The sequence below is a fragment of the Phaenicophaeus curvirostris genome, unplaced genomic scaffold (assembly GCF_032191515.1).
Source record: "Phaenicophaeus curvirostris isolate KB17595 unplaced genomic scaffold, BPBGC_Pcur_1.0 scaffold_338, whole genome shotgun sequence".
NCBI lineage: Eukaryota > Metazoa > Chordata > Aves > Cuculiformes > Cuculidae > Phaenicophaeus > Phaenicophaeus curvirostris.
In genome coordinates, this window is record NW_027206939.1 from 196 (window position 1) to 22,165 (window position 21,970).

Here is a 21,970-nt window from a genome sequence, read left to right on the forward strand (position 1 = left end):
CCCGCCCCTTTTAATAACCCCGCCCTTTCCCTTGGCCACGCCCCCTCCCTCCCGCGCGCCCCCCACCGCCCCCAGGGCTGCAACCCCCCCCCCTTCCTCCCTCCCCCCCCCGCCTCAAACCCACGCGGGGGGGGGCGAAAGGCGACACCCCCCCCCCCTCTCCTTCCCATCCCCCCCCATTGCCCCCCCCCCCCAGCGCGTGTGGGGGGGCGGGGGGGCCACACACCGAGCCCCCCACCCCCCCCCCTTTTAAATTTCCTGAGGGGGGGGGCCCCCCCCGTCCCTCACCGGAGCCGCAAGCATCGAGGACCGGGGGGGCCCGGCCGGGCCCTGCCCCCCCCACACACCCCCCCCCCCCCGTCGTTACCGCCGCACCGGGCGGAGGAGACGCGGCTCGGGGCCCCCCCCCCCCCCCTTAACACACACACCGAGAAGGGCCGGGGGGGCTGCGGCGGCCGCGCCGAGCGCCGTGAGTGACCGGGGGGGGGAGAAAATGGGGGGGGGGGGGGCGGCTGGAGATGGGGGGGGGGAAAAATGGGGGGGGGGGGATAGAGGAAAATGGGGGGGGGAACGCGAGAGGGGGGGAACGGGAGAGGGGGGATGGGGGGGGAAGGGAGAGGGGGGTGGACTGGGGGTGGGGGGGAAGGAATGAGGGGGGGACGGGGGTGGGGGGATGGGGTTGGGGGGCTGGGGGGGGGATTAGGGATGGGAAGAGGGATGGGGGGGGGAATGGGGATGGGGGAGGCCGGGAAAGGGGGTGGGGGAAGAGGATGGGGGGGTGGGAAGGGGCTGGGGGGGGAAATGGGGCTGGGGGGAGGCTGGGAAAGGGGGAACTGGGAGAGGCTGGGGGGGGAAATGGGGCTGGGGGGGTAAATGGGGGTGAGGGGGGAACGTGGGGGCGATCGGGAGCTGGGGGGGTGGGGGAGGGAGGGGGGGGATTGGGAGAGAAGCGGGGGGGGGGGGACCGGCACTGGGGGGAGGGAGGAGGATTGGGGGGGGGGGGGGGAATGGGGATGGGGAGGGTACGGGGGGGGGGGGGGCTGGGAATTGGGGGGGAGATCGAGATATTGGGGGGAGAATGGGGGGGGGTTGGGGAATAAGGAGGGGGAAACGGGGAGGGGGGGGCACGGGGAAATCCGGGTCCATCCCCCATTCCCAGTTCCCGGATCCCTTCCCAGTTCCCATTCCCAGTTCCCGGATCCATCCCCAGTTCCCAGATCCATCCCCAGTTCCCAGATCCATCCCCAGTTCCCATCCCCAGTTCCCAGTTCCCATTCCCAGTTCCCAGGATCTGATCCCCCAGTCCTGGTTCCTGTTCCCAGCCCTCCCCCATAGCACTGGATCCAGACCCTTTCCCCGTTCCCATTCCCAGTTCCCCTTCCCAGTTCCCAGTTCCCAGTCTCCATTCCCAGTTCCACCCTCCCACCCCAGTACTGGATCCAGATCCATTCCCAGTTCCCTGATCCCTATTCCCAGTTCGATTCCCAGTTCCTGATTCCCAGTTCCCATTCCCAGTTCCCAGTCTCCATTCCCAGTTCCCATTCCCAGTTCCCAGTCTCCATTCCCAGTTCCACCCTCCCACCCCAGTACTGGATCCAGATCCCTTCCCAGTTCCTGATTCCCAGTTCCCATTCCCAGTTCCCTTTCCCAGTTCCACCCTCCCACCCCAGTACTGGATCCAGATCCCTTCCCAGTTCCCAGTCTCCATTCCCAGTTCCCTTTCCCAGTTCCCATTCCCAGTTCCCTTTCCCAGTTCCCCTTGTCCGTCCGTCTGTCCACCCTCCATCCCCCAGGCCTCTGTCCCTCCGTCTGTCCCTGCATCCCTTCCCCCTGTCCGTCTGTCTGTCCGTCCCCTGTCCCTCTCTCCATCCTCTGTCCATCCGTCTGTCCCTCCACCATCCCGCCGTCCGTCTGTCCGTCTCTCCATCCCCCGGGGCCTCTTGTCCGTCTGTCCGTCTCTGCATCCCTCCTCCATCCAACAACTCTCTCCGTCTGTCTGTCCATCCTTCTCTCCATCCCTCTGTCTGTCTGTCCATCCCTCTACCCGTCTATCCATCCGTCTGTCCATCCATCCCCATGCCCCCCTGTCTGTCTGTCTGTCCCCCCCATCCCTTCAGCCCCCCCCATCTGTCCGTCTGTCCCTTTGCCCCCCCAACCTTCAGTCTGTCCCTCTCCCTCTCTTGTCTGTCTGTCCATCCCCCCTCACCGTTGATGGGGGGGGGGGCCTCACATTTTTTTGGGGGGGGGGGGACGCCCCCCCCAGCCCTTTCTTTCCCCCCCTTCCCTTCCCCCCCCCCGTTGCTAGGCAACAGCAGCATCCTGGGAGCCGGAGCCCGTTGCCCGGCAACCGTTGCCGGGACACGAGCATCAATGGCTCCACGGGACCCCCCCCCGCCCCGAGACCCCCCCCAGTGGGTCCTGGGACCCCCCCCCCCTTATTGAGGGGACACCCCAATATCCCATACCCCCCACACCCCCCCGATCCCCCCCATATTGAGGCCCCCCCATATTTAGGACCCCCCCCCAGACTGAGGGGACCCCCCAGTATCCTATGCCCCCCCCCCAGTATTGGGGTGCTCTGAGAGTCCCAGGGTGGGGAGCTTTGGGGGTCTGGGGGTTGTGGGGGGGGGGGGGGGTCCCAGGGTTTGGGGGTGCAGGAGGGGGGTCTGGGGGGGGTTCATGAGAGGGGTCCCAGGGTTTTGGGGTGCAGGAGGGGGGTCTGGGGGGGTTCATGAGGGGGGGTCCCAGAGTTTGGGGGTGCAGGAGGGGGGTCTGGGGGGTTCATGGGGGGGTCCCAGAGTTTGGGGGTGCAGGGGGGGTGCCTAGCGGGGTTGCTGGGGGGGGTCCCAGGGTTTGGGGGTACATGGAGGGGCCTGGGGGGGGGGTCACTGGGATTCCGGGGGGGTCCTAGGGGGGTACCAGGATTTGGGGGTTCACGGGGCGCCCCGCAGGCGGCGCTGGGGGCCGCGGCCGCCCCTCTCGATGCGGAGCGGGCGAGGATGGGGGCGCAGGGCGCGGTGCTGCTGCTGCTGGCGGCCACCATCGCCCCCCCCGGGCACGGCGGCGCCCCCCTGCGCGTGGGTGAGTGGGGACAGGGGGACAGGGGGGGGGACAGGGGGACGGGGGGGACAGGGGGACATGGGGGACATTGGGGACATGGGGGGGACAGGGGGGGACAGTGGGACATGGGGACAGGGGGACAGGGGGACATGGGGGACATTGGGGACATGGGGGGGACAGGGGGGGACAGTGGGACATGGGGACAGGGGGACAGGGGGACATGGGGGACATTGGGGACATGGGGGGGACAGGGGCACATGGGGACATGGGGACATGGAGGGGACAGGGGGACATAGAGGGACAGGGGGACATGGGGGGGACAGGGGGACATGGGGGGGAGGGGGACATGGGGGACATTGGGGACAGGGGGACATGGGGGGGACAGGGGGACGTGGGGGACAGGGGGACATGGGGGGACAGGGGGACATAGAGGGACAGGGGGACATGGGGACATTGGGGATAGGGGGACGTGGGAGGGACAGGGGGACATGGGGGACAGGGGGTCATGGAGGGACATGGGGACATTGGGGGGCCATTGGGGGGACAGGGGGACATGGGGACAGGGGGACATGGGGACAGGGGGACATGGGGGGGACATGGAGGGGACAGGGGGACATGAGGGGGACAGGGGGACATGGGGGACATGGGACAGGGGGTCATGGAGGGACAGGGGGACATTGGGGACAGGGGGACATGGGGGGACAGGGGGACATGGGGGGACATGGAGGGGACAGGGGGACATGGGGGACATGGGGACAGGGGGACATGGGGGACATTGGGGACGTGGGGACAGGGGGACATGGGGGGGGACAGGGGGACATGGGGGGGACAGGGGGACATTGTGGGGGACAGGGGGACATGGGGGGGGACAGGGGGACATGGGGGACACGGGGACATGGGGACAGGGGGACGGGGGGGACAGGGGGACATGGGGGACAGGGGGACATGGGGGGGACAGGGGGACATGGGGGGACACGGGGGGCTCTGGGGGTCCCACTGGGTTTTGGGGCTCTGAGGGGGGGTGTCTCTGTGGCCCCTCTGGGTTTTGGGGTCCTGGGGTGGTTCTGGGGGGGGGAGTTGGGTTCTGGGGAGGTTCTGGGGGTCCCTCTGGGTTTTGGGGTTCTGGGGGGGGGGGGGTGTGGGGGGGAGTTTTGGGGTCTGTGAGGGTTTTGGGGTTCTGGGGGGGGGGTTCTGGGGCCCTGTGGTGTCTGTGGGGGTGTGTCTGGGTTTCGGGGTCCCCCCCTGATCCCCCCCTTTTCCAGCCGCCATCCTGGACGAGCGCTCGGGCTGCGGGCGGGGGGAGCGGCTGGCGCTGGCGCTGGCGCGAGAGAGAATCAACGGGGGGGGCCCCGCGCGCGCCCGCCTCGAGCTCGACATCTTCGAGCTGCAGCGCGACAGCCACTACGAGACCACCGACACCAGTGAGCACTGGGGGGCACTGGGGGGGACTGGGAGGGGTGCGAGGGGGACACTGGGGGGCACTGGGAGGCACTGGGGGGGACTGGGAGCACTGGGAGGGGTGTGAGGTGGAGACTGGGGGGCACTGGGGGGGACTGGGAGGGACTGGGAGGGACTGGTAGGGGTGCGAGGGGGACACTGGGGGGGCACTGGGAGGCACTGGGGGGGACTGGGAGCACTGGGGGGGACTGGGAGCACTGGGAGGGGTGTGAGGTGGAGATTGGGAGGGACTGGGAGCACTGGGAGGGGTGTGAGGGGGAGACTGGGGGGCACTGGGAGGCACTGGGGGGGACTGGGAGCACTGGGAGAGGTGTGAGGGTTAGATTGGGAGGGACTGGGAACACTGGGAGGGACTGGGAGCGCTGGGAGAGGTGTGAGGTGGAGATTGGGAGGGACTGGGAGCACTGGGAGGGGTGTGAGGGGGAGACTGGGGGGCACTGGGAGGCACTGGGGGGGACTGGGAGCACTGGGAGAGACGTGAGGGGTAGATTGGGGGGGACTGGGAGGCACTGGGGGGGACTGGGAGCACTGGGAGAGATGTGAGGGGTAGATTGGGAGGGACTGGGAGGCACTGGGAGGAACTGGGAGCACCGGGAGGGGTGTGAGGTGGAGATTGGGAGGGACTGGGAGCACTGGGAGGGGTGTGAGGTAGAGCATGGGAGGGACTGGGAGGCACTGGGGGTGACTGGGAGGCACTGGGGGGGACTGGGAGCACTGGGAGAGACGTGAGGGGTAGATTGGGGGGGACTGGGAGGCACTGGGAGGGACTGGGAGCACCGGGAGGGGTGTGAGGTGGAGATTGGGAGGGACTGGGAGGCACTGGGAGGGACTGGGAGCGCTGGGAGGGGTGTGAGGTGGAGATTGGGAGGGACTGGGAGCACTGGGAGTGGTGCGAGGTGGAGACTGGGGGGCACTGGGAGGCACTGGGGGGGACTGGGAGCACTGGGAGAGACGTGAGGGGTAGATTGGGGGGGACTGGGAGGCACTGGGAGGGACTGGGAGCACCAGGAGGGGTGCGAGGTGGAGACTGGGGGGCACTGGGAGGCACTGGGAGGGACTGGGAGCACTGGGAGAGGTGTGAGGGGTAGATTGGGAGGGACTGGGAGGCACTGGGGGGGACTGGGAGCACTGGGAGAGATGTGAGGGGTAGATTGGGGGGGACTGGGAGCACTGGGAGGGGTGTGAGGTGGAGACTGGGGGGCACTGGGAGGCACTGGGGGGGACTGGGAGCACTGGGAGAGGTGTGAGGGGTAGATTGGGAGGGACTGGGAACACTGGGAGGCACTGGGAGCGCTGGGAGAGGTGTGAGGTGGAGATTGGGAGGGACTGGGAGCACTGGGAGGGGTGTGAGGGGGAGACTGGGGGGCACTGGGAGGCACTGGGGGGGACTGGGAGCACTGGGAGAGGTGTGAGGGGTAGATTGGGAGGGACTGGGAGCACTGGGAGCGCTGGGAGAGGTGTGAGGTGGAGATTGGGAGGGACTGGGAGGCACTGGGGGGGACTGGGAGCACTGGGAGGGGTGTGAGGGGGAGACTGGGGGTGACTGGGAGGCACTGGGGGTGACTGGGAGGCACTGGGAGGGACTGGGAGGCACTGGGAGGGTGTGTGCACGAGGGCCTGCGGCTCCAGCGATGCCCGGGGGTGCAAGGCGAGTGTGAGACACACGGGCGTGCGAGGGGGGGAGGTGAGTGTGTGAGGCGCTCGTGCGACACGGGGGTGCGAGGTGGGGGGGGGTGTGTGCACGAGGTGAGCGTGCGAGGCGCTCGTGCGACACACGGGGGTGCGAGGGGGGGTGTGTGTGAGGTGAGCGTGCGAGGTGAGCGTGCGAGGCGCTCGTGCGAGCGGCGTGCGCGGCCGCAGTGTGCCAGATCCTGCCGAAGGGCGTCGTGTCGGTGCTGGGTCCGGCCGCCAGCCCCGCCGCCGCCTCCACCGTCAGCCACATCTGCGGGGAGAAGGAGGTGAGGGACCCCAAAACCCTCCCCGGGGACCCCAAAACCCTCCCCAGGAACCCCAAAACCCTCCCCGGGAACCCTAAAACCTCCCCCAGGGCTCCTAAAACCTCCCCCAGGGCCCCTAAAACCTCCCCCAGGACCCTTAAAACCCCATCCTGGGACCTCAACCCCCCTCCCGGCACCCCAAAACCTCACCCTGGGACCCCAGAATCCCACCTTGGGAACACAAAACCCCATCCTGGGACCCCCAAAATCACCCCCCCCCGCTCCAAACCCCCTCCTGGGGACCCCAAAATGCCCTCCTGGGAACCTCAAAACCTCCCCCCTCCAAGCCGCCCCCTCCAAATCCCCTCCTGGGACCCCCAAAACCTTCCCCCTCCAGACCCCCTTCCTCCAACTCCCCTCCTGGGACCCCCAAAACCCACTCCCAGGACCCCAAAACCTCACCTTGGGAAAACAAAACCCCTCTAGGGACCCCAAACCCCACTCCCGGGACCCCAAAACCCCAACTTGGGCACACAAAATCCCTCATGGGACCCCAAAACCCCACCTTCGGACACCAAAATCCCTTCCCAGGACCCCCAAAATCCCTTCCCAGGACCCCCAAACCCTTCCCAGGACCCCCAAACCCCCACTCTGGGACCCCCAAACCCCTCCAGGGATGCCGAACACCTCCCAAGACTCCAAAAACCCCTCCTGGGACCACCAAAACCCCACCCTGGGACCCCAAAACCCCACCTTGGGAACACAAAACCCCAGCCCAGGACCCCAAAATCCCACCTTGGGACCCCAAACCCCTCCCAGGACCCCAAAACCCCCACCCTGAGACTCCAAAACCCCTTCTGGGACACCAAAACTGCTCCCAGGACCCTCAAACCCCCACCTTGGAACCCCAAAACCCCCCCCGGGACCCCCAAACACCCCCATGGGACACCAACTCCCCCCCTGGGGACCCCAAATCCCCACCAGGACCCCACATAACCCCCCCCCGCCCCCCAGATCTGCCCCCTAGAGACCTCCTGGGACCCCCTAGACCCCCCCTAGACCCCAGCCTCCCCCTAACCCCCTGCTCCCCCAGATCCCCCACATCAAGGTGGGCCCCGAGGAGACCCCCCGGCTGCAGTACCTGCGCTTCGCGGCCGTCAGCCTCTACCCCAGCAACGAGGACGTGAGCCTGGCCCTGGGTCACATCCTGCGCAGCTTCCGCTACCCCGCGGCCTCGCTCATCTGCGCCAAGGCTGAGTGTAGGGGGCATTGGGGGGGGGGGCTAGGGGGTGTGGGGAGGGGGCTATGGAGCGCGGGGAGGGGATTATGGGGCATGGGGAGGGGGCACAGGGTGAGGGGAGGGGGCTGTGGAGTGATGGGGGGCTGTGGGGTGATGGGGAGGGGGCTGTGGGGCATGGGGAGGGGGCACATGGGGAGGGGAGAGGGCTATGGGGCATGGGGAGGGGGCACAGGGTGAGGGGAGGGGGCTGTGGGGCATGGGGAGGGGGCACAGGGTGAGGGGAGGGGGCTGTGGGGCATGGGGAGGGGGCTGTGGGGCACAGGGAGTGGGCTATGGGGTGCAGGGAGGGGGCTATGGAGTGTGGGGAGGGGATTATGGGGCATGGGGAGGGGGCACAGGGTGAGGGGAGGGGGCTGTGGGGCATGGGGAGGGGGCACAGGGGGAGGGGAGGGGGCTGTGGGGTGATGGGGGGCTCTGTGGTGATGGGGAGGGGGCTGTGGGGTGATGGGGAGGGGGCTATGGAGCGTGGGAAGGGGATTATGGGGCATGGGGAGGGGGCACAGAGTGAGGGGAGGGGGCTATGGGGCATGGGGAGGGGGCACAGGGGGAGGGGAGGGGGCTGTGGGGTGATGGGGGGCTCTGTGGGGCACGGGGAGGGGGTGTTGGGGTTCTGGGGCTGGGGGTCCCCAAGGACAGACAGGGGCTCATGGGAACGGGATGGATTTGGGGGGCTTGGAGGGGGTCCCTGGGTGCCCCCCCAGCCCCCCCCCCGGCTGCCCCCCCCAGCCTGTTTTGGGGGGGGAAGATGATGCTATGGGGGGAGGAACCCAGGGGGTGCAGGGCTGGGGGTCCCCAAGGATGGAATTCCAGGGGGTTCCCAGGGCTGGGCTGGATTTAGTGGGGGGGGTGGGGTGGGGGTCCCTGGGTGCCCCCCCAGCCCCCCCGGTGCCCCCCCCCAGGCCTGCTGCGGCTGGAGGAGCTGGTTCGGGGGTTCCTGATCTCGCGGGAGACGCTGTCGGTGCGGATGCTGGACGAGGCGCAGGACCCCACGGCCCTGCTGAAGGAGATCCGCGACGACAAGATCGGCACCATCATCATCGACGCCAACGCCTCCGTCTCCCACCTCGTCCTCACCAAGGTGGGGCTGGGGGGGGGGCCGAGGGGCTGGGGAGTTGGGGCTGGGGGCTTCACGAGGTCTCGCTCCATTGGGGTGGGAGCTATGGGGCTGGGGAGTTGGGTCTGGGGGCTTCACGAGGTCTTGCTCCATAGGGGTGGGAGCTAGGGGGTTGGGGAGTTGGGTCTGGGGGCTTCACGAGGTCTTGCTCCATTGGGGTGGGAGCTATGGGGTTGGGGAGTTGGGTCTGGGGGCTTCACGAGGTCTTGCTCCATTGGGGTGGGAGCTATGGGGTTGGGGAGTTGGGTCTGGGGGCTTCACGAGGTCTTGCTCCATTGGGGTGGGAGCTATGGGGTTGGGGAGTTGGGTCTGGGGGCTTCACGAGGTCTTGCTCCATTGGGGTGGGAGCTATGGGGTTGGGGAGTTGGGGCTGGGGGCTTCACGAGGTCTTGCTCCATTGGGGTGGGAGCTATGGGGTTGGGGAGTTGGGGCTGGGGGCTTCACGAGGTCTTGCTCCATTGGGGTGGGAGCTAGGGGGTTGGGGAGTTGGGTCTGGGGGCTTCACGAGGTCTTGCTCCATTGGGGTGGGAGCTATGGGGTTGGGGAGTTGGGGCTGGGGGCTTCACGAGGTCTCGCTCCATTGGGGTGGGAGCTAGGGGGCTGGGGAGTTGGGGCTGGGGGCTTCACGAGGTCTCGCTCCATTGGGGTGGGAGCTATGGGGCTGGGGAGTTGGGGCTGGGGGCTTCACGAGGTCTTGCTCCATTGGGGTGGGAGCTATGGGGCTGGGGGGCTATGGGGCAGGGGGCTTGGGGGCCTGTGGGGCTGGGGAGTTGGGTCTGGGGGCTTCACGAGGTCTCGCTCCATTGGGGTGGGAGCTATGGGGCTGGGGAGTTGGGTCTGGGGGCTTCACGAGGTCTTGCTCCATTGGGGTGGGAGCTAGGGAGTTGGGGAGTTGGGTCTGGGGGCTTCACGAGGTCTTGCTCCATTGGGGTGGGAGCTATGGGGTTGGGGAGTTGGGTCTGGGGGCTTCACGAGGTCTTGCTCCATTGGGGTGGGAGCTAGGGGGTTGGGGGGCTATGGGGCAGGGGGCTTGGGGGCCTGTGGGGCTGGAGAGTTGGGTCTGGGGGCTTCACAAGGTCTTGCTCCATTGGGGTGGGAGCTATGGGGCTGGGGAGTTGGGTCTGGGGGCTTCACGAGGTCTTGCTCCATTGGGGTGGGAGCTAGGGGGTTGGGGAGTTGGGGCTGGGGGCTTCACGAGGTCTTGCTCCATTGGGGTGGGAGCTATGGGGCTGGGGGCCGTGGGGCAGGGGTCTCGGGGGCCGTGGGTCAGTGCGGCTCTCCCGTAGGCGGCCGAGCTGGGGATGACCTCGGCGTTCTACAGATACATCCTGACCACCATGGTGAGACCTCTGACCCCGCCCCGACCTCTGACCCCGCCTGACCCCACCCTGCCTCCTCCATGAGCCCTTGTGACCCCTCGACCCAGTGACCCTGTTACTCCCAACCCCTGTGTGACCTCCGTGACCCGATGACCTTACGACCCCACGACCTCCCTGACCCCTCACGACCTCCGTGACACCCAGAAATCCAGGGACCCCATGACGTCCATCACCTCCATGACCCTCAAGCTCTCCATGACCCTCAAGCTCTCCATGACCCTCAAGCCCTCCATGATGTCCATCACCTCCATGACCCTCAAGCCCTCCATGACCTTCAAGCTTTCCATGATGTCCATCACCTTCATGACCCTCAAGCTCTCCATGACCCTCAAGCCCTCCATGACGTCCATCACCTCCATGACCCTCAAGTCCTCCATGACCCTCAAGCCCTCCATGACATCCATCACCTCCATGACCCTCAAGCTCTCCATGACCCTCAAGCCCTCCATGATGTCCATCACCTCCATGACCCTCAATTCTCCATGACCTCCATCATCTCCATGACCCTCAAGCCCTCCATGACGTCCATCACCTCCATGATCCTCAAGCTCTCCATGACCCTCAAGCCCTCCATGATGTCCATCATCTCCATGACCCTCAATTCTCCATGACCTCCATCATCTCCATGACCCTCAAGCCCTCCATGGCCTTCAAGCTTTCCATGACGTCCATCACCTCCATGACCTTCAAGCTTTCCATGACGTCCATCACCTCCATGACCCTCAAGCCCTCCATGACCTTCAAGCTTTCCATGACGTCCGTCACCTCCATGACCCTCAAGTTCTCCATGACGTCCATCACCTCCATGACCCTCAAGCCCTCCATGATGTCCACCACTGCCATGACCCTCAAGCCCTCCATGACGTCCATCACCTCCATGACCCTCAAGTCCTCCATGACCCTCAAGCCCTCCATGATGTCCATCACCTCCATGACCCTCAAGTCCTCCATGACCCTCAAGCCCTCCATGATGTCCATCACCTTCATGACCCTCAAGCTCTCCATGACCCTCAAGCCCTCCATGACGTCCATCACCTCCATGACCCTCAAGCCCTCCATGACCCTCAAGCCCTCCATGATGTCCATCACCTCCATGACCCTCAAGCCCTCCATGACCCTCAAGCCCTCCATGATATCCATCACCTTCATGACCCTCAAGCTCTCCATGACCCTCAAGCCCTCCATGATATCCATCACCTTCATGACCCTCAAGCTCTCCATGACCCTCAAGCCCTCCATGATGTCCATCACCTCCATGACCCTCAAGCCCTCCATGACCCTCAAGCCCTCCATGATGTCCATCACCTCCATGACCCTCAAGCCCTCCATGACCCTCAAGCCCTCCATGATATCCATCACCTTCATGACCCTCAAGCTCTCCATGACCCTCAAGCCCTCCATGATATCCATCACCTTCATGACCCTCAAGCCCTCCATGACCCTCAAGCTTTCAATGATGTCCATCACCTCCATGACCCTCAAGCCCTCCATGATGTCCATCACCTCCCTCCATGACCCCCGTGCCCCCGATGCCCCCAGGACTTCCCTCTGCTGCGCCTGGAGGGGCTCCCGGCCGCCCCGGCCACCATCCTGGGCTTCTCCCTGCTGGACCCCGGCCACCCCTTCTTCCCGGAGTTTGTGCGCAGCCTCAACATGTCCTGGCGGGAGAGCTGCGAGCGCAGCCCCTACCCCGGCCCCGCGGTGAGCACCCCAAAACCTCATGGGAGGGGGACCCCAACACCCAGGGGGGACCCCAGAGTCTTGGGGTGGGACCTCAGAACCCCAAGTTTTGGTGGGAACCCAAAACAGTGATAGGAACCCAAGGGTCTTGGTGGGAACCCAAGGAGTTGGGGGCAGTGGGGACCCCGAAAGACCCAAGGGGGACCCTAAAACCCAAGGGATGCCCCAAAACCCAATGAGGGACCCCAAAAAGACAATAGGAGACCTCAAAACCCAAGGGTGGGAGCCCAGAACCTTGATGGGAACCCAAAACGTTGAGAGGAACCCGAGGGTCTTGGTGAGAACTCAAAACCTTGTTGGGAACCCAAGGAGCTGGGGATGTCAGGGACCCTGAAAGACCTGGGGGGACCCCAAAAACCAAGGAGAGGACTTTAAACTCCTCAAGTGGGATCCCAGAACCTTGGTGGGATCCCAGAACCTTGATGGGAACCCAGAACCTTGGTGGGAACCCAAAGATCTTGGTGGGAACCCAAAGATCTTGGTGGGAACCCAAAGATCTTGGTGGGATCCCAGAACCTTGGTGGGAACCCAAAGATCTTGGTGGGAACCCAAAGATCTTGGTGGGTCCCCAGAACCTTGTTGGGACCCCAGAACCTCTCTGGGGTGGTGGGGCTCACCGTGTCCCCCCCCAGCTGTCGGCCGCGCTGCTCTTCGACGCGGTTCACGTGGTGGTGGGGGCCGTGCGGGCGCTGAACCGGAGCCAGGAGATCGGGGGGGGCCGCGCCCTGGGCTGCGGGGGGGCCGGCATCTGGGCCCACGGCACCAGCCTCATGAACTACCTGCGCATGGTGAGGGGAGGGGGGGACCCCGAAATGGGGAACCCCAAAAATGGGGGGTGGGGGGAACCTAAAAGGAAAGGGGGGACACCCCCAAAAGGAGAGGGGGGTACAAACTCAAAGGGGGGGGGGGGTCCAAACCCAATAGAGGGGGACAAACCCAAAATGGGGGCTGGAACCCAAAAGGTGGGGTACATCCCCAGTAGGGGGGGGCTGGAACCCCAAAGCGGGGGGCACAAACCCAATGGGGGGGGCCTGGAACCCCAAAGAGGGGGGCACAAACCCAAAAGGTGGGGGCTGGAACCCAAATGATGGGAGGGGGTTGGGTCCCCATAGAGGTTTGGGGTCCGTATGCAGGGGTTTTGGGGTCCCTATAGGGGGAGTTGGGGTCCCCATGGGGAGTGTTGGGGTCCCCATAGGTGGGTTTGGGGTGGTTTAGGGTCCCCGTGGGGGAATTTGGGGTTGAGGTCCCCATGGGGGGGTCTGGGGTCTCCATAGGGGGGTTTTGGGGTCCCCATGGGGTGGGTTGGGGTCCCCCTAAGGGTGTTTGGGGTCCCCATGGGGTGGGTTGGGGTCCCCCTAAGGGTGTTTGGGGTCCCCATGGGGTGGGTTGGGGTCCCCATAAGGGTGTTTGGGGTTCACATGGGGTGGGTTGGGGTCCCCATAAGGGTGTTTGGGGTCCCCATGGGGTGGGTTGGGGTCCCCGTAAGGGTGTTTGGGGTTCACATGGGGTGAGTTGGGGTCCCCCTAAGGGTGTTTGGGGTCCCCATGGGGTGGGTTGGGGTCCCCATAAGGGTGTTTGGGGTCCCCATGGGGTGGGTTGGGGTCCCCATAAGGGTGTTTGGGGTTCACATGGGGTGAGTTGGGGTCCCCATAAGGGTGTTTGGGGTCCTCCTGGAGGTGGTTTGGGGGGCTTGGTGTCCCCATAGGTGGGTTTTATGGGGGTTGTGTCCCCACAGGGGGGGGGCTCTGGGTCCCCCCCCCCCCCATTTTTGGGGTCCCCCCAGGTGGAGTACGAGGGGCTGACGGGGCGCGTGGAGTTCAACAGCCGAGGGCAGCGAACCAACTACAGCCTCCGTGTGCTGGAGAAGGGACGCGACGGACACCGCGAGGTCAGCCCCGTGGTGGCCCCGTGGTGGCCCCACAGATGACCCATGGTGGCCCCAGACCAGCCCCATGGTGGCCCCGTGACTTGCCCCACGGCCGCCCCGTGTTGCCCCCCCAGGTGGGCGTGTGGTACTCCAACCGGACGCTGGCCATGGACGCCACCTCGCTGGCCATCAACGCCTCGGACAGCCTGGCCAACAAGACCCTCATCATCACCACCATCCTGGTGAGCACCGGCGGGGGGCACTTGGGGGTCCTGAGGGGTCCTGCTTCTCCGTCGGGGACCCCCCAGGTCTCGGTTTGGGGTCCCGTTGGAGTCTCCGTTGGGTTCCGTCAGCTCCTCCTGGGCTCTTGGTGGGTTGTCCCTTTCTGATCTTGGGTTCCCGTTGGGGTGTCCCCCTGGGATCTTCATCATCAACCCCTTGGGATCTCCGTCTGGGGTCCCCTCGGGTTCCCGTTGGGGTGTCCCCTTGGGATCTCCACTGCTATCCCCCTGAACTCCCCACTGGGCTCCTCTGAGCTTCTCCACTTGGATCCCATAGGGGCGTCTCCATTGGGTTCTCCAGTGGGATCTCCTTTGGGATCCCACAGAGTCATCTATATTGGGTTCCTCGTTGGTTCCTCATCGGGTTCCTCATTGGATTCTCCACTGGGATCTCCTTTGGGATCCTACAGAGCCATCTCTGTTGGGATCCTCACTGGGATCTCCACTGGGATCCCACAGAGTCATCTCCATTGGGTTCCTCGTTGGGTTCCCCATTGATTTCTCCTTTGGGATCCCATAGAGTCACCTCCATTGGGTTCCTCGTTGGGTTCCCCATTGATTTCTCCTTTGGGATCCCATAGAGTCATCTCCATTGGGTTCCTCGTTGGGTTCCCCATTGATTTCTCCTTTGGGATCCCATAGAGTCACCTCCGTTGGGTTCCTCGTTGGGTTCCCCATTGATTTCTCCTTTGGGATCCCATAGAGTCCCTTCCGTTGGGTTCCCGGTTGGGTTCTCCCCCTGACGCCTCCGTGTCCCCGTCCCCGTCCCGCAGGAGAACCCCTACGTGATGCGGGTGGGGGGCGCGGGCGGCGCCGAGCGCTACGAGGGCTTCTGCGTGGACATGCTGCAGGAGCTGGCCGGGCTCCTCAAGTTCCGCTTCCACATCAAGCTGGTGGAGGACGGGCTCTACGGGGCCCCCGAGCCCAACGGCTCCTGGACCGGCATGGTGGGCGAGCTCATCAACCGGGTAGGCAGGGAACGGGGGCTTTGGGGGGTCCTGGGGGGGTTTGGGGTGTCCTGGAGCTACTTATGGGGGTTTGGGGTGATCAGGGGTGAGTTTAGGTGGGTTTTGGTGTGTCCTGGAGCTACTTATGGGAGTTTGGGGGTGACCAAGGGCAGGTTCTGGTGGGTTTGGGGTGTCCTGGAGCTACTTATGGGAGTTTGGGGGTGACCAGGGGTGAGTTCTAGTGGGTTTGGGGTGTTCTGGAGCTACTTATTGAGGTTTGGGGTGACCAGGGGTGAGTTCTGGTGGGTTTGGGATGTTCTGGAGCTACTTATGGGGTTTTGGGGTGACCAGGGATGGGTTCTTGTGGATTTCAGGGTGTCCTGGAGCTACTTATGGGGTTTGGGGGTGACCAGGGGCAGGTTCTGATGGGTTTGGGGTGTCCTGGAGCTATTTATGGGGTTTTGGGGTGGCCAGGGGTGAGTTTTGGTGGGTTTTGGCGTGTCCTGGAGCTACTCATGGGGGTTTGGGGTGACCAGAGGCGAGTTCTGGTGGGTTTGGGGTGACCAGGGGCAGGTTCTGGTGGGTTTTGGGGTATCCTGGAGCTGCTTAGGGGATTTTGGGGTGTCTCCCGCCCCTTCCAGAAAGCCGACCTGGCCGTGGCCGCCTTCACCATCACGGCCGAGCGGGAGAAGGTGATCGACTTCTCCAAACCCTTCATGACCTTGGGCATCAGCATCCTCTACCGCGTCCACATGGTACGAGGTGGGGGGGACGGGTTTTGGGGGGTCCCCCCGGTGGGTTTTGGGGGTTCGGTCTCACGCCGTGTCCCCGCAGGGCCGCAAGCCGGGATATTTCTCCTTCCTAGACCCCTTCTCCCCCGCCGTCTGGTTCTTCATGCTCCTCGCCTACTTGGCCGTCAGCTGCGTCCTCTTCCTCGCTGCCCGGTGAGGGGGGGGACACCCCAAAAATACCCCCAGAGACACCCCCACACCCCCCAAGAACCAGCACCCCGAGATCCACCCCCCAAAACCCTTGGGGATCCCAAAGGACCAGAGCCCGTGGGCAACCAAACCCCCTCCAGATCTTTGAGGAACCCCCACCCAGACCCCCAAATCTGCTCAGAGCCCCGTTAAGGGCCCCCCAAATCCACCCAGACCCCAGGGGACCCCAAAACACCCCGTTAGACCCCACGTGCATCCCCAAAAGACACTTGGGAACCCAAAGGATGAGACCTCAGGGGCAACCAAGTCCACCCAGACCCCCTGGGTATCTAAAATCCCGGTTTTGGGGTGTCCTGGAGCTACTTATGGGGGTTTGGGGTGACCAGGGGCAAGTTCTGGTGGGTTTTGGGGTGTCCTGGAGCTACTTATGGGGGTTTTGGTTGATCAGAGGTGGGTTCTGGTGGGTTCGTGGTGACCAGGAGCAAGTTCTGGTGGGTTTTGAGGTGTCCTGGAGCTACTTATGGGGTTTGGGGATGACCAGGAGCTGATTTTGGAGGGTTTTGAGATGTCCTGAAAGTACTTATGGGGTTTTGGGGTGTCCCCCACCCCAGGCTGAGCCCCTACGAGTGGTACAACCCCCACCCCTGCCTGCGGGAGCGTCACAACCTCCTGGAGAACCAGTACACGCTGGGCAACAGCCTCTGGTTCCCGGTGGGAGGCTTCATGCAACAAGGCTCCGAGATCATGCCTCGCGCCCTCTCCACCCGCTGCGTCAGCGGCGTCTGGTGAGACCCCCGTGGTGGCCGCCTCGCGGGGTCTGGTGGCCACCAAACCCCTCCCTGAAGCTCTTTTTGGGGTCTGGTGGCCACGAACCCCCTCCCTGAAGCTCTTTCTGAGGTCTGGTGGCCACGAACCCCTCCCTGAAGCTCCTTTTTGGGGTGGTTCCTCCAGGTGGGCCTTCACCCTCATCATCATCTCGTCCTACACGGCCAACCTGGCCGCCTTCCTGACCGTGCAGCGCATGGAGGTGCCCATCGAGTCGGCCGATGACCTCGCGGATCAAACCAACATCGAGTACGGCACCATCCACGCCGGCTCCACCATGACCTTCTTCCAGGTGGGACTCGGGAGAGGCTCAGGGAGGGACACGGGGCTGATGGGACACGGGGAGCAGGTGGAGCTGCTGCTCGGGCTCAACCCAACCCCATCAACTCAACCTGGGTCAACCCAACCCATCCAACCCAACTCAATCTGGGTCAACCCAACCCCATCAACTCAACCTGGGTCAACCCAACCCATCCAACCCAACGCAATCTGGATCAACCCAACCCTCCAACCCAACTCAATCTGGATCAACCCATCCAACCCAACTCAACCTGGGTCAACCCAACCCATCCAACCCAACGCAATCTGGATCAACCCAACCCATCCAACCCAACTCAATCTGGATCAACCCAACCCATCCAACCCAACTCAATCTGGATCAACCCAACCCATCCAACCCAACTCAATCTGGATCATCCCAACCCATCCAACCCAACTCAATCTGGATCACTCCAACCCAACTCAATCTGGATCAACCCAACCCATGCAACCCAACTCAATCTGGATCAACCCAACCCTCCAACCCAACTCAATCTGGATCATCCCAACCCATCCAACCCAACTCAATCTGGATCATCCCAACCCATCCAACCCAACTCAACCTGGGTCAACCCAACCCATCCAACCCAACTCAATCTGGATCATCCCAACCCATCCAACCCAACTCAACCTGGGTCAACCCAACCCATCCAACCCAACTCAATCTGGATCAACCCATTCAATCCAGCCCAACTCAATCTGGATCAACTCAACCCATCCAACCCAACTCAATCTGGATCAACCCAACCCATGCAACCCAACTCAATCTGGATCAACCCAACCCTCCAACCCAACTCAATCTGGATCATCCCAACCCATCCAACCCAACTCAATCTGGATCAACCCAACATGTCTCAACCCAACCTAGTTCAATCCAACCCAACCCATCCAATCCCACCCAATCCAACTCCGTGTGGGTCAACCCAACCCAACTGAGCAACCCACCCCTTCCCAACCCACCCCAACGCAGCCCAACGCGACTCGCTGAAGGTCCAACTGGACCACCAGCCGCCCCAAACCCGTCTCCGCCCCCAGAACTCGCGGTACCAGACCTACCAGCGCATGTGGAACTACATGCAGTCCAAGCAACCCAGCGTCTTCGTCAAGAGCACGGAGGAAGGCATCGCCCGGGTCTTGAACTCCAAATACGCCTTCCTGCTGGAGTCCACCATGAACGAGTATCACCGGCGGCACAACTGCAACCTCACGCAGATCGGGGGGCTGCTGGACACCAAGGGCTACGGCATCGGAATGCCTCTGGGTACCCCTTGGGGGGGAACACGGGGGTGCCGAGGGGGTCCTCTCGCCCCGCAAGGAGGGTGGTGGGACCCCATCGGGTTGTCGTTCTCCTCCAGGGTCGCCCTTCCGGGACGAGATCACCTTGGCCATCCTGCAGCTGCAGGAGAACAACCGGCTGGAGATCCTCAAGAGGAAATGGTGGGAAGGAGGACACTGCCCCAAGGAGGAGGATCACCGGGCCAAGGGTTGGAGAGGGCACCTGGGGGAGCCCAGAGGTCCAGGTTTTGGGGGGGGGGGTGAGGTGGGGGGTAGGAGGCATGTTCTGAGCCCCAACGGTGTCTTCTCCAGGGTTGGGCATGGAGAACATCGGCGGCATCTTCGTGGTCCTGGTCTGCGGCCTCATCGTTGCCATCTTCGTGGCCGTCGTGGAGTTCGTGTGGTCGACGCGGCGCTCGGCCGAGAGCGAGGAGGTGGGGGGGGGCTCAAAAAAAGGGGGGGGCTGGGAGGGAGAGAGAGGGGGCAGAAAGAGGGGGGGCTGGGGGGAAAATGGGGGTCAGAAAGAGGGGGGAGGCAGAAAAATGGGGGGAAGGGGGGGTCACAAAGTGGGAGAGGAGGGGAAGGGGCAAAAAAAGGGGGGGCTGGGGGGGGGAAAGGGGGTCGGGGGCAGAAAGATGGGGAGGAGGGGGCAAAATGTGGGGGGCTGGGGGGAGGGGGGTGTGAAATGGGGGGCACAGAGGGGCTGGGGGGGCCTGATGGGTCTGGGAGGGGGGGCTGATAGATCTGAGGGGGGGGGCAATGGATCTTGGGGTCCCCAATGGATACTGGGGGTGGAGGCTGATAGATCTGGGGGGGGGTCCCAATGGATCTGGGGGGGGTCAATGGCTCTGTGGGGGTTCCCCAATAGATCTGGGGGGGTCCCAATGGATCTGGGGGGGTCAATGGCTCTGTGGGGGTTCCCCAATAGATCTGGGGGGGTTCCCCAATGGATCTGGGGGGGTCCCAATGGATCTGGGGGGGGGTCAATGGCTCTGTGGGGGTTCCCCAATGGATCTGGGGGTGTCCCAATGGATCTGGGGGTGTCAATGGCTCTGTGGGGGTTCCCCAATGGATCTGGGGGGGGTCCCAATGGATCTGGGGGGGGTCAATGGCTCTGTGGGGGTTCCCCAATGGATCTGGGGGGGGTCCCAATGGATCTGGGGGGGGTCCCAATGGATCTAGGGGGAGTCCCAATGGATCTAGGGGGGGTCAATGGCTCTGTGGGGGTTCCCCAATGGATCTGGGGGGGTCCCAATGGATCTGGGGGGGTCCCAATGGATCTGGGGGGGGGTCTATGGCTCTGTGGGGGTTCCCCAATGGATCTGGAGGGGTCCCAATGGCTCTGGGGGGGTCCCAATGGATCTAGGGGGGTCCCAATGGCTCTCTGGGGGTTCCCCAATAGATCTGGGGGGGTCCCAATGGATCTGGGGGGTGTCAATGGATCTGGGGGAGGTCCCAATGGAACTGGGGGGGGTCAATGGCTCTGTGGGGGATCCCCAATGGCTCTGTGGGGGTTCCCCAATGGATCTGGGGGGGTCCCAATGGATCTGGGGGGTGGTCCCAATGGATCTGGGGGTGTCCCAATGGATCTGGGGGGTTCCCCAATGGATCTGGGGGGGGTCCCTATGGATCTGGGGGGGGTCAATGGCTCTGTGGGGGTTGCCCAATGGATCTGGGGGGGGTCCCAATGGATCTGGGGGGGGTCAATGGCTCTGTGGGGGTTGCCCAATGGATCTGGGGGGGGGTCCCAATGGATCTGGGGGAGGTCCCAATGGATCTGGGGGGGGTCAATGGCTCTGTGGGGGTTCCCCAATGGATCTGGGGGGGTCCCAGTGGATCTGGGGGGGGTCAATGGCCGTGGGGGTGTCCCCGCCCGTGCCCCCCCAGATCTCGCTGTGCTCCGAGATGCTGCGCGAGCTCTCCCACGCCGTCTCCTGCCGCCGGCCCCCCCGCGCTCGCCGCCGCCGCCGCCCCCCCCGGCCCCCCCAGATGCGCTTCAGCAACGGGAAACTCTACTCGGGGACCCCCCCCCCCAACTTCGGAAGCCGGGGGGGGGCCGGGGCCGGGGGGAGCCCCCCCTCCCTGCACCCACATCCGCGTCTGCCCCGAATGCCGCCGCATCCAGGCCATGCGGGGGCCCCCCCGCCCCCCCCAGCCGGCCCCCCCCCCACAAGAGGGGGGGCCACGACCCCCAGAGTGACCCCCCCCCCCCGACCCCCCTTGTACGCCGTGCGTATGCCAGGACTTTTGGGGACCCCCCCCCCCCCAATGAAATCCCCCCCCCCTCCTTTTTTTGGACTGGAACCCCCCCCAACCTGCTCTGTGCCTTCCCGGGGGGGGGGGGGCGGGGGGGTGCTGTCCCCCCCCTTTCACCCTGCCCGGGGGGGGGGTTGGGGGGGGACCCCCCATTCCGTGCCTGGAAGGATTTGGGGGGGGAGTGACACCCCAATATCACAGGGGGTGGGAGGGGCATGGATGCCCTCATCCCCCCCCCCCCATGGACACAGGATGGGGGGGGGGCGAGGGGGGGTATTATTATTATTATTATTATTGTTTTTTCCCTTTTTTTGGCTGTTTTGTCCCATTTCGGGGGGGGGGGGGTCGGGGCCCTCGGGTTTTGGGGTCTCGCCGCGCCCCCCCCCCCAAAATAAAACCCAACTGGATTTTAAGAGAAGGCGCCTGATTCTCTGACTACAAACCCCCCCCCCCCCAAAAAAAAAAACGCCCCCAAAATCTGCCCCCCCTTCGTTTAAAGGTTTTGGGGGGGGGATGTATGCAAATTAGATGCTAATGAGATGCTAATTAGGTGGGGGGGGCTCCAAGCGATGCTGATTAAGGGGGGGGCAGGGAGATGTGTGTGTGTCCCCCCCCCCTCCCCGTTCCTCCTCCTGCAAGGTCACCCCCCCCCCCCCCCAATTTGTGGTCCAGGCTCCATCGATGGTTGCCATGGCAACCAGACGTGACGTCATCGGGGATGCCGGTGGCATCGGGATGGGCTGGAAAGGGGGGGGGGGGGGGAGGCGGAATCCCCCCCTAAATCTCGGGGTACCCCCCCCCCTTAAATCTCAGGGTGTCCCCCCCCTAAATCTCAGGGTCTCCCCCCCTTAAATCTCGGAGTCCCCCCTAAATATTGGGGTTCCCCCCTCAAATCTCAGGGTGTCCCCCCCCCCCCCATCTCAGGATACCCTCCCCTCAAATATCGGGGTCCCCCCTAAATATCGGGGTCCACCCCCCTCTCAGAGTCCCCCCCCATCTCAAGGAGGGGGGCAGCAGCGTTTGGGGGGGGCTCTTGGGGGGGGGGAGGAAGAATTGGGGGGAGGGATTCAGGATTGGGGGGTGCTAATTGGGGATGGGGGCCTTAATTTGGGGGGGGTCCCAAGTTGGGGGTGTGGGAGCGATTTTGGGGTCAAGGTCACCTCAAGGTCATTTGGGGGGGGTCAGCACTGGGGGGGGGGGATCTATTTTGGGGGGGGTGTCTGTTTCTCCCCCCCCCCATCAGCATCTCCAGCCCCCGTTGCCAGGGACCCT

The 21,970-nt window shown here is 64.5% G+C and overlaps 1 protein-coding gene across 1 annotated transcript; it reads left to right on the forward strand.

Moving 5' to 3' along the window:
* The first annotated feature begins 383 nt into the window (after nucleotides 1-383).
* GRIK5 (glutamate ionotropic receptor kainate type subunit 5) lies at nucleotides 384-20,708 on the forward strand. Its single transcript, XM_069882793.1, is given in 21 exon segments — nucleotides 384-469; nucleotides 2,952-3,081; nucleotides 4,323-4,481; nucleotides 6,379-6,476; nucleotides 7,549-7,714; nucleotides 8,655-8,833; nucleotides 10,156-10,209; nucleotides 11,788-11,949; nucleotides 12,621-12,776; nucleotides 13,772-13,876; nucleotides 13,990-14,097; nucleotides 14,910-15,104; nucleotides 15,725-15,838; nucleotides 15,918-16,027; nucleotides 16,636-16,809; nucleotides 16,976-17,141; nucleotides 18,203-18,428; nucleotides 18,523-18,651; nucleotides 18,755-18,876; nucleotides 20,330-20,496; nucleotides 20,498-20,708. Coding segments are annotated over 20 exon segments (2,817 nt in total). The 5' UTR covers nucleotides 384-469; nucleotides 2,952-2,999; the 3' UTR covers nucleotides 20,643-20,708.
* The last annotated feature ends 1,262 nt before the right edge of the window (nucleotides 20,709-21,970 follow it).